The sequence below is a fragment of the Cnephaeus nilssonii genome (assembly GCF_951640355.1).
Source record: "Cnephaeus nilssonii genome assembly, chromosome: 9".
Classification (NCBI taxonomy): Eukaryota; Metazoa; Chordata; class Mammalia; order Chiroptera; family Vespertilionidae; genus Cnephaeus; species Cnephaeus nilssonii.
This window is the reverse complement of record NC_137080.1, coordinates 36168352-36181261: the sequence shown is the minus strand read 5'-3', so window position 1 is coordinate 36181261 and position 12910 is coordinate 36168352. Positions and strand designations below refer to the sequence as shown.

Genomic DNA, 12910 nt, shown 5'->3' with positions numbered 1-12910 from the left:
TATGTGATGGCAAATAGCTGGGTAGGTGAGCCACCTAGTGTCAAGTCCAATGTGCTTTTGAGATACATGCAAATATGGACCTAACTGCCCGCCTCCTGCTGCCTGCTCTGACCCATTTAAGTTACACCCAGAAGAGTCAGAACTCTTGCAGCTACCCTGCCTGAAGACTATGCAACCTGAAGGATTCAGTGGCATGAGGGTGAGGGGGCAGGAGAGAGGGAAAAGAGTGGAAATTAAATTAAAACACAATCTGTTACTTTGTGCCATGGTTTCTAATTTGAAAAATGTTACTTTGGTACAGGGCTAAGAGATTGTATATAAAAAGAGGAAAATAATTGGTAGCCCACAATGTTCTGGCCTTCATTTGACACAAAAAAATCATTAACAAAACAAATTACATCATTCTTTCCTCAATCACTAGTACATTATTATATTAGTCTGTTACACTATATTGAATTCATGTCAAATTAATACCCTACTTTAGTAAATAATAAGAAATTAGTCTTATTCTACGAAAAGTATCTTTTAATTTTAACTACCATTATAAAAGAAAGGTTCTGCTTTATATCTACTGCTGCATGAGTAAATATGAAATGACTGTTGTTGACTCTGACATTTGGAGAAGCAACCTAACTATTCATCAGAACTCTATCAATACATTAAAAGGAATTAGTACCAAGGTTGTTGTAAACATTGCTATAAATGTGGCATTGAAATCTCATGCTAATAGTTGGTTACAATATGGTCATCCAGGTTATGTAGAAATATGTGTATGCTAATTTCTAAAATTATTGAAGACACAACAGTTCTCACAGAGAAAACCCACAAATCCTGAAGAGTATGTATGTATATAAGCCCCAGTTTGAGAAAACTAATCCTACGTCATGGACATGAAACCCTTTAAAGTTTCAAAACAAAACGAACTGCTTTAATGAACAGGTTTTCATTTAACACTACTTTAGTCCCTTTTGAAAAAACTACAGAATTATACCACTTACTTCAATGCATGGCATTCTCCCAGAAAAATTAGCAGCTGTATAGCCAAATGTGACATTTGCTATAAGCTTAAGTCCTAGCTGTCGTGCATCGAGCATTCGTGAAAGGGCTCTGTCTTGCTTATAAGCCTTCATTGACTGCTTCACCATGAGTCTAGTCTTCAAAATTTCTTCCAACATTATTGGTAGCACACCCTTTCTTACTGAAGGCTATCATAAAGGAAAAAAGAATGTTTAAAATCCCTCAAACATTAGATTTAGATAATTAAGAAGGAAGCACGAAGTATAACAATGGCCAACTGTGATGAACTGAAACATTCTAACAATAAAGTGGCCAGAGAACCAATGGCAGTCAATACAAAATCATCACATTTTCTTTCTTTTGCAGAGGACTTTTTTCCTAAAAGGTTCCTGTAATGGTTATAACTCTAATGAAGTACTATTTTGTGAGTTCAAAGACCCCCAGGGAGGAGGATGTAAATTAGTGCATAAGGAGAGACCATAGAACAAGTTCAGAGGGAAATTTTGATCCAAACCCCCACTCTTTCAGAAAGACACACGGGATTTGTATCACTCATAACAAACCTCAGTTTTTAAAGATCTCATCCTAATGACCCCAGTAATCTGCATGGAACTCCATTTATCTACCTTGGAAGAATGATGAGCTGGGTTGACTCTGCTGACATTCAAACCTGTAGTTCCAGGGACTCTAGGTATTTCAAATCTGATGCTTAGACCACTAAGCCATCCCCTCCGGCCTATATTTATTAGCAATCTGGAAGAGGGGATGAATAGTGAGGTGATAAAATTTGTTGATGCCAAAAAAAATCATTTGTATTAAGATTAGGGAGAATTTATGAGAACTCCAGCAGGAATGAAAACCACAAAACAGTATTAACTCTGAAGATGATTCACAGATACATGCAAGGTAATAATGCATGTTGGACTGAACAATTAAAGCTGCAGGTACAGGATAACCACACTCCTGAATATTAAAAAAATCTTATTTTCATTAAACTTTACACATTGGGTCAAAATGTAAATGTAAGTTTTAAAAATGATGTTAAAGGGAGATAAGCTGCTAGATGTGTGACAATGAAAACAGTCTAATCTCTAATTCATTCTGTGTACCATTTAAAGAAGCCATAATGTTTATGTTAGGACATAATATTTGTGATAATGTGAAGATGTACTTTTCCCCAAAAGGAATATATCATGAACTCTCTGGTAAAAATTTTCCTCATATCTAAGTGGCTAATTTTAGGATACTCTTTAAACACAGCATGCTCTTACTGATAAAGATGCTACCTTTGCTAAGTACACCAGAATGAATTTGAGGGCTTGTGAACTTGAAAAGAAAGGAGAGGCAATATAATATTCTCCTAGATCTCTTGTATTTGTCTTTAATTTATTCATTTATGAGGCTTTCCTCACTCTCTTTTGAAGGGAGATAAGGGAGAGAAAAAAAAGAGACCTTATTATTAGTTTGGATATCTTTTTAGAAATGCAATCAATAAACAAGAGTATCATTCTTTCTGAGATAGTCTTAATTTAAAATAATATAGAAGAACAATTAGCAGAGTGTACACAGCAAAGCAATTTAAATCTTTGTAAGTTAACATCACTGTGATCATCAAGTAGCTATTTAAGTCTGCCAGATTCTAACAGAGGGCAGAAGGTATACATGTTTATTTCTTTCAATATTTCACTGAAAACTAAAATCTAATAATTAAAATATTTTAAACCTAAATGCATGCAAAACAAGATGACTATTTAAAAATTATTTCTTGGAAGATTCCTATATTTTTGACTGTGTGAGGTAAGATATTCAAGCAAACTTATTTTTTCCCCTCTGTATTATAGGCCAACAAAATCTAAACCATTAGCTCTCCAAAGGTTAAGCCATAGTAGACACCTTTCATTTACAAGAGAGTATTACCTTGACAAAAGCTATTCCATTGGGGGACACTGTGATGTCATGCCTAATTTGGTAAAGTAAATCTGGAGGCACTCTCAGAGAGGTACAGCCAAATTTGAACTCATCAAACCTGTTAAGGAAGAAAATATTAAGCAAATACTTTCTCCAATCATAGAAGAGATTCTAAGCAATTTTAGGAATCTTTCTAATTCCATTAGAAATTCATTTTCAAACATCTAAACATGAATTCTTGTATTTAGTAATATGCTTGTCTAATTATAAAAAACAGTTCTTCAAATATTCACAATTTGTTAAAAGAAATATTTCTTAAATGACACTATCCTAAAATTTATGGATAAAATCTATACTGAAATACCAAATTTCAACTCAACATATGATTACCCTACACTAAATTTCTTAAAGAAAAACTTAAGCCATAAAAAGATTGTACATAACTTTCCAAATTTTTGTTCTTAATAAAAAGTATTACCAATACAATTTCCACAAATGCTTTTTATGAAGTAGTGAATATATTCTAGATAAAATTACAATACTTGGTATTAAATACACAAAAATCATTATTAAGAAAGACAGTATTTCTTATATCCTGAGAAAAATATCTACTCCTTTGAGTTAAAAATATTATTCTCATTCGGCTTATAAAATTCTTTGACACGAACAGCTAAAACATTTAACAGTGTAACTTTAAAAAAATTCAAACTATTTCTAAGAAAAGTCAAGAGGAGTTGATAGCTGGAGTTGTAAGATAATCCTCAAACAGTTCCACTGAAAGGTGATTTATATCAACCAATTAAATATAACTCTCAATTAAAGAGAGGCCATAGATATACATGGAGAGTGCAACAGATAGTTGCAAGGCTGATGTATTCACAACGTGTTCATATGTGTCATCCATCGGTGATGCTGACTTAGTCATATGATGATCTATGTTAATTAGTAGAAAAATAACAAACTAGCTGTGCTACAGCCCATTCATTAATTTTGCTCATAAGGACAGTCTCAAGTGCAAAAAGACACTCTAAGTCTAACTTTAGTAATAAGTACAAAGCAAAACCTAGTTGTAAATATGAAAAACTTACTTTCCCAAGTTCTCCACATGGCCAAGGCAGGTGGAAAAACAGTAGTTGTATGCAATCACAATAGAAGGATATAGTGACTGGAAATCCAGAACAAGAACAGAGTTGCTATAGAAGCGAGATTCAGGCTCCATAATTAGGGGGACACATTGTGGGGCTCTCATTTGGGACCTCTGCTGTACATTAGGTGTCACAGGAATATAGTTCATTGGTTTAGCAATACGTAACATCATTGACTCCACACGGTACTGTGGGCAGAGAGGTGGAGGTAGGAAGAGAAGAAGAAATAGTTTAAATATGCTGTTCTTTGGAATAGTCATCAGGGAAATGTTTTGCTCTTCAGAATAAGGCTGCATGACTTTCTTACAATAAAGTTACACAGTATTGATTATTTGGTCAGCTATTAGGTGCTTGAAGGGGACATTTATAAATCCTTTTTGTATTCCCATAACTTTTTAAAAAAATTCTTTATTGTTGAAAGTATTACATATGTCTCCTTTTCCCCCCATTGACCTCTCCCAGCCCACACCCCGTCCCCCAGCCCAGGCTTTCACTCCCCTATTGTCTGTGTCCATTGGTTATACTTATATGCATGCATGTAAGTCCTTTGGTTGACCCCTTTCCCCCACCTCCAGCCTCCTCTCTTTCCCTCTAAGGTTTGACAGTCTGTTTGATGCTTCTATGTCTCTATAAAATATGTCAAAAGGCTTACATCATAAAGCAATATTGAAAAGACAAATAGTTAGATTTCTTTTTACATTTAAATACAGCTCTATCACAATAAACGGATGTAGGAGAGACAGCTGTATAGTTTGTCAACTTATTTAAAAAGTTGGCCAATCTTTTAGAAAGTGATTTGGGAAAGTTTGAGAATGAAACTCAGGAGACTTGAGATGATAAATGTTATCCCAATTTTTCAAGAAGGAAACACAAAGATTCCAGAATTAAAAGGTAATCAGCTTAATACTCACAAAATTGAATCAAGCAATTCATTGTTTATAATAACAGCTATTAAGCAGATGGTTTGGAATATTATATTAAAAAAAGCACTTGCCTGCACCTCCCGGGCACCTGAGCGGCCCCTGACTGTCGGCGGGGCTCCCGCCAGCCTGCAGCGGCCGTGCCTCCAAATACCCAGCCCATCCTTGCTAAAGGGACTGTTGTAAAAAGAAGGGGGGGAAAAAAGGGGGGGCGAACACAGGTACAAAAAATAAAAATGGCTACAAACAAGTACCTATCAATAATAACTTTAAACGTAAACGGACTAAATGCTCCAACATAATAAAAGCCTTATATGACAAACCTACAGCCAACACCATACTCAAAGGGCAAAAACTAAAAAACAAAACAAAACCATTTCCCCTAAGAACAGGAACAAGACAGGGATGCCCACTCTCACCACTCCTGTTTGACATAGTACTGGAAGTGCAGGCCATAGTGATCAGACAAGAAGAAGAAATAAAAGGCATCCAAATTGGAAAAGAAGTAAAATTGTCATTATTGGCAGATGACATGTTATTATACATAGAAAACCCTAAAGTCTCCATCAAAAAACTACTAGAATTAATAAATGAATTTGGCAGTATAGCAGGATACAAAATTAACACCCAGAAATCTACGGCCTTTTTATACACCAATAATGAACTCACAGAAAGAGAAACGAAAAAAAAAAAAATCCCATTTACCATTGCAACAAAAACATTAAGATACCTAGGAATAAATTTAACCAAGAAGGTAAAGGACCTGTATTCAGAAAACTACAGGATGCTGAAAAAAAGAGATAGAGGAAGACATAAACAAATGGAAGAATGGACCGTGTTCATGTACTGGTACAATCAACATCATTAAAATGTCCATACTACCCAAAGCAATCTATAGATTCAATGCAATCCCCATTAAAATACCAACGACATACTTCAAAGATCTATAACAAACTCTCCAAAAATTCATCTGGGACAAAAAAAAAAAAAAAGACCCGAATAGCTGCAGCAATCTTGAGAAAGAAGATACTTTTCGAAAGAAGACATAAGGAAGGCCAAGAGACACATGAAAACATGCTCAAAGTCACTAATCATCCAAGAGATGCAAATCAAAATTACAATAAGGTACCATCTTACACCTGTCAGAATGGCTATCGTCAACAAATGACAAGTGCCTGCGAGGATGCGGAGAAAAAGGAACACTCTTACACTGCTGGTAGGAATGCAGACTGGTGCAGCCACTGTGTAGAACAGTATGGAGTTTCCTCAAAAAATTAAAAATGGGACTTCCATTTGACCCAGTGATCCCACTTCTAGGAATATATCCCAAGAAGTCAGAAACACCAATCAGAAATGATATATGCACCCCTATGTTCATAGCAGCACAATTTACAATAGCTAAGATTTGGAAACAGCGTAAGTGCCCATCAGCAGATGAATGGATTAGAAAACTGTGGTACATCTACACAATGGAATACTATGCTGCAGTAAAAAAGAAGGAATTCTTATCATTTGCAACAGCATGGATGGGCCTGGAGAGCATTATGCTAAGCAAAATAAGCCAGTCAGAGAAAGATAAATATCACATGATTTCACTCATTTGTGGAATATAATGAACAACATAAACCGATGAGCAAAAATAGAACCAGAGACATAGAAGCATCGAACAAACTGTCCAACCTATGAGGGAAGGCGGGGGGCGGGGGGTTTGAGGGGGTAAGAAATCAACCAAAGGACTTGTATGCATGCATATGAGCATAACCAATGGACACAGACCGGCCGGGTGTGTGTGTGTGTGTGTGTGTGTGTGTGTGTGTGTGTGTGTGTGTGTGTGCGCGCGTGCTGGGAGGGGGGGGTGGTCAGGGAGAGGTCAATGGGGGAAAAAGAAAACTTATGTAATATTTTAAACAGTAAAGATTTTTTTTTAAAAAAGGAGAAAAAACCTCGCAAGAATTAGCATGGGCTCACTGAAAAATTCTCATGTGGTTTTGAGGTATTCACCTTTTTTAAAATTATAAGCCAGCTCAAATAGTTTTTAAAACATGTAGGGGTATAAATAAATAGCTTACACGCAATAAAATGAAATAAACAAATAGTGATGCCAAAATAGTTAGTGCTCTAATTACTGATATCATAGATTGGGAGAATGTTATAGAGTAATTAAAATAATTAAAAGATTTTATGAGGTTAAGGAACCTGAGGGATTTAATGTGGTATCCTTCATGCCTACTATAATGTTTATTTAACACATTAAAGGTATTCAAATAAATATTTGTTAAATGAGTGCACGAAATCATTTTTATCAAAGCATGTGACAAAATATCTCATTATATCTTCGGGAAATTAGAAAGATGCATTAAATGGATTCTAAGCTCTCATTTCTCTTTAACATTAAAAAAAAAATCACCTCAAACATCTCAAAAATAAGTATATTACTCATACAGAACTTTCAAGTGCAAAAAACCCCAACCAAACAACTTCAACCAACCAAATAACCAACCAACCAAACGGATTTCCTACCTGCGAACCCCTTGTCAGTACATGTAAAAATTGAATGCCAAAAAGTCTAGCCATTTCACTGGTTTTTCCAATCAGGTCCAGCTGTTCTAACATTTGGAGATTTCCGCGCACACGGCTGATGTAATGATCAACCATTTTCCATCTGTTAAAAGAGAATCGATGCTATGAACATTAGAGAAAAATTGGGACACCTGAAATTAGTACTGTTTTCATTCTGCCAAAACATACATATTAATAGTGAGGTTACTTAAGGAGTAATGATGTATGTTAAAGTATGTTAAAAAATTAAACATTAGAAAATTTCAGATATTTCCAAAGCATAAAACTTAGTGAAAATATGCGAAGTTTGAAATAGCGCTTGTGATAAGATGGTAAGACTGAAGATAATTATTTTCAATATTTTTCTTGGTGTTACTTTTGTTCTAAAAAAATTAACATACTCTCCTAGATGCCACTGCTCATGATGCAATTATACAATTATAATTTATCATATCTATAGGTGTTTTTATATCCTTACCCAATACTTTTTTAATTGATTTTAGAGAGAGGGAGTGAGAGAGAGAAACATCGATGTGACAGAAACACTGATTGTTGCCTCCCGTATGCCTCAACCAGGGATTGACGGGGAACCTTTTGGTGTATGGGACGATGTCCCAACGAGCCACCAGCCAGGGCATCTATAATTTTTTTTTTAAGAACGTGAAAGCTTTGGGTTATCGTTTGTAAATACCAATCTAAAATAAAAGCATGAATTGTCTTCTCATGGGAAGAAACAGAGTAATTTGAAAAAGATTTAGAAAAATCAGGAAAATAATTTTTATGAAACCATAGTGGGGTAAATGTACATCAAATTAGTATTTCCTGTGAAAACAAAAATATTATTTTCTTTGATTTGAACTTTTAAAAAAATTGACCTGTTTATCTTTTGGTAAGAAAACAAGCAAATAACAACCCTCACCAGAGCCATAAAAGGAAGTTTTCATTTAATATTATGTTATTAAAATATAAAAATGACCCAAAGATATGCTATAAACAATAAAATTCATTCAAAGAATATTAAGGTTCAAATATATTGCAACTTTTAATTACGTGGCTTTTAGAACAATATAGTCATATAACTGCTAAATATAAAAAGTTAAGACCAGCAGGCAGGGCTCAATGATTGAGCGTTGACCTATGAACCAGGCGGTCACAGTTCCATTCAGCTCAGGGCACATGACCGGGTTGCTGGCTCGATCCCCAGTAGGGGGCGTGCAGGAGGCAGTCGAATGATGATTCTATCTCATCATTGATGTTTGTATCTCTTTCTCCCTCTCCTTTCTTCTCTGAAATCAAAAAACATATTTTTAAAAAATGCATTGCATATACTGGAAAAAAGAGGATGACTTTGATTTTTTACCAGAAACAGTGGAGGCCAGGAGAAAAGGAAATGAAATCCTTAAAGTGGTGAGGAAAAAGAAATCTCAACCCCAGAATTAGACAGTAAAAATATTAAAAAATTAAGGTGAGAAAAAGTTATTTTCGGAACAATAAAGGCTGAGACAATTTGTTGCCATTAGACTTGCACTAGAAGACTTGCCAAAGAAAATAATTTGGCAGTGTCTTAAAATGAAACAAGCCTAGCCAGTGTAGCTCAGTGGTCAAGTATCGACCTATGAACCAGGAGGTTGTGGTTCAATTCCTGTTCAGGCATATGCCCAGGTTGTGGGCTTGATCCCCAGTGTAGGGGATGCAGGAGGCACTGATCAATTATTTTCTCTCATCATTGATGTTTCTATCGTTCCCTCTCCCTTCTTCTCTGAATAAAAATACATTTTTAAAAAAGTGAAACAAATAACCATGTGACTCAGCAATTCTACTCCTAGAGAAATGAAAACATATGCTTACACAAAAATTTTCATACAGTTTTACTTCACAATAGCCTCAAACTAGAAAAATCCTAATTGTCCATCAACAGGTAACTGGATACACTGGATACTCAAGTAAATTGTGGTAACTGAGTATTATTATTTACTAACAAAAATGGAAATTACTGCTGTATGTAACAGCATCGTTGAATATAAAAAAACATTATGCTGAATTTCTTGAAAGAAACTAGAAACAAAGGGGTAAGTTGTAAATAACTCTATACAAAAGTTCTAGAACTGGCAAAATTAATCTATATCCATAGAAATTCAATTAGTACTTAACTGTGTAGTTAAAGAATAGGTAGGTTTACTGCAAAGCTGTCTTAAGAAAATTTTCTGGGTGTTAGAAATGTTGTTTTTAAAAAAATCTTGATTGTGGTAGTGGTTACAGGATACATACATTTTTCAAAGTCATCACACAATATACTATAAATGTATGTATTTTACTGCATATAAATTATACTCTAATAATATTGATTTAAAAAGACATTATCCTCTTCAGAGTTAAAAACATTACCTGTATAGATCTGTCTTGTTATCAAACCAATCTGATAAGACTCGAAAGGTAAAGAGGGGAAAACGCTGATGAAGAACGTGAAAGCTCACGTTTTCAAAGGTGTAGTTAGTCAGAGCCACCTAAAAAACAATAACAAAAAAACAAGACTCCATTATAATAATGCTTGTGTTTATATACAAATTTGGTTCTAAAAGATTCTAAATATTACTTCTAACCTTTCATAGTGGCAATCACAATGTAAAACTATGTGTATATGAAAATATATATATGTAGCCTAGTAGACAGAAATGTCCATAATAAATTAATATTTAATTGGGAAAAAATCTGACTTGATGAGATTCAACTTGGTCTTGTAATACCTACTGAATAGATAGATCCCAGTTCTTATCACTTCTTTTTCCAGGCAGAAGCATTGCTAAGCAAGTTAATTTTTTGTTCCTTCCATACTTACTGTTTGGTCCTTCATCACATACTTACTGTTTGGTCCTCGAATCCCACAGATTCGAGCATGAGTTATTTAATTAAAGGCAGGCATTCATCCTGCTCCCAAGAATTATGTCAATACTAAGACGCAATACAAGACATTATGGAGTCAGTTTCTTTCCAAAAGCAAAAGATTAAAAGGATATAGCAGAAATGTATCCCCGTCTTCAAAATATGTAGGTAAAAGCTGTGTTAATAGGAAAATAGTGAAAAAAATCCAAATTCATAAAACAAATAGATGGTCTCTCAGAAATACCCATAAGACACAAGCAATTTAGACAATGGCAGGTATTTCAATGCAAAATGGAAATTAAGAAATCAGCATTCTCCATTATTAAGTCAGCTTGGGATTCTGAGGAATAATAGTTCAAACAGCACTTCACACATTTATATATTATACTAGAGGCCCAATGCATGAAGATTCATGCAAGAATGGGCCTTCCTTCCCCTGGCTGCTGGCACCACCTTTGCTCTGGATGGAGCTGCCTTCCCACCTTCCCACACTGCCCAGAGGCCCAGAGCGGCTGGGGCAGTGTGGAACGCCTGTGTCGTTGCCATGGCAACGACCAAGCGTCCTGCCCTGCCCCCCGCCATTCGGCGCCTGTGTATGCAAATTAACCCGCCATCTTTGTTTGGTTAATTTGCATACTCCTGACTGGCTGGTGGGCGTCGCGAAGGTACGGTCAATTTGCATCTTACTCTTTTATTAGTGTAGATTACAATTTTGAAATATTTTCTTTTCCATGTCCACAATCCAGCAAGTATAAAGCAGGGATTGAAGGATAAGCTCATCTTAGTGTACTGACCCAAAATGGTTTTACTTTATCTTCAATTTCTATCAATCTCCAGAACAGCAGCACTGGAATGTAGCATACTTCAGAGGGCAAGCGCGCGCGTGCACAAACACAGACACACACACACACACACACACACACACTCTTAAACTTTGGAATGAGACTATTCTAGAGTCACCAGAATAAAGCAGGTCTTAGAAGTAAATCACCATTACCATCCTCTCCTCCCCACTTGTAAATCAGCTGTGTCCTGAAGTATTTCTCTCAAAAATAAACAACTCATTATTATTAAATCTCCATATCTGAATGACTCTTTTACTTGCTAATAATTTCATTTGTTTTTTTAAAGTTTCAATTTAGTTTAATAGAAAATAGAGCCAAACATCTGATCTCAGGTAGTTGTATGATTACCTAATTAATACAGAGTATATTTAGACTAAACCTAATCTGCTGGAATATACATCTTCATTAAAACAAAAACAAAACAACAACAAAAAAACTCAGATGGAAAAGATCACCTCATTTGTCCTGCAGTTTTCTCATTAGGGAAAAACTGGAAGTTTGCCATAAATTGATTGACCTATGAGATTAATTAGGGGATTTTTATGACCTCAAACGAAAGTTAAATAAAATCTTAGAAATTCATCCCCAATATCTGAGGCAGGTGACAAATTCATGGACTGGGTTGATATTGTTTCAAAGAGAACAATTTCATAAATTTGATTAAGACTAAACATATTATAACCCTATATTACATTAACTCTACTTTGAGTCTTCTTGGTGTCACAGAAGCATAACAATGCAGCAATAATCTCAGTTATAATAATATTAAAGGAAACAAGAACTCAATAAAATTAAGACAATCCATTTTCAGAATGTTCCAATCTTCAGAGAGTGGTTTACTATAGAAGTTAAAATATGAATCTAAAAATATGAACTAGGAGTTTGTCACTTATCTTAAGTCAGAAATCTGAGTGAGTTAAACATTGGGTAAATGTACTTTGTAGATCAAAGTCAGAATCGATAAAAATAAAGTGTTCAGTGCTTGTCCATTTATTTTATTGATAAAGGAGTGGGCTGAGAGGCGTACACTTTTCCATTCATTAGTAGAGTCAATGTGCAAAACACAAATGTTTAGTCACTTCAGAAACAAACTTACTCAGAACTGGGGAGGCAGTCAGATCTAGTGCAGGGGGATACAGAAAATAATGAAAGGAGGCCACAAGTAAGCACCTGTGGCCTGTATTCTCCATCACCTCATTCCTTTAGTTGTTCATCATTTCCTTGTCTTCAATGTCAAAAAAATGTACATAAAGAAATGTACACAAATTTAAAGTGAACAACTCATGTATTTTTATGTATGTATAAAAATATGTCACCCCATCCACATGAAGACACAGAAAATTTCTAGGACACTAGAAGGCTCCCTTGCGCACTTTCCCAGTCAATACTCATGAAAGTTAACCACTATAGATTATCCCTTCCCACTCTCTCCGCACTCCCCATCAAGACTTGACAGTTATCTTTCTTTCTTCCAAATGCATGTACCACTTATGTCTCATTTGGCTCTTTTTTGGTGCCTGTAGGGCCAATGATAGATGCCCTATTGAAACTATATAATATATATGACACACACACACATACACACACACTCACACACTCATTGTGAACATGGTCTGTCTTCAAAGAACTTATTATA

At 35.1% G+C, this 12910-nt stretch overlaps 1 protein-coding gene across 3 annotated transcripts in view; it reads right to left on the bottom strand.

Annotated features, from left to right (window-relative positions):
* Positions 1–12910, bottom strand: part of REV3L (REV3 like, DNA directed polymerase zeta catalytic subunit) — a 148983-nt gene that overhangs the window by 19159 nt on the left and 116914 nt on the right. For all 3 annotated transcript variants that reach the window (XM_079779717.1, XM_079779718.1, XM_079779719.1), the window contains 5 exons: positions 9935–10053; positions 7511–7652; positions 4014–4258; positions 2935–3043; positions 999–1205 (listed from right to left, as the gene is read on the bottom strand). In XM_079779717.1, the coding sequence (XP_079635843.1) occupies positions 999–1205; positions 2935–3043; positions 4014–4258; positions 7511–7652; positions 9935–10053 (822 nt within the window). The remainder of the gene's footprint in view (positions 1–998; positions 1206–2934; positions 3044–4013; positions 4259–7510; positions 7653–9934; positions 10054–12910) is intronic.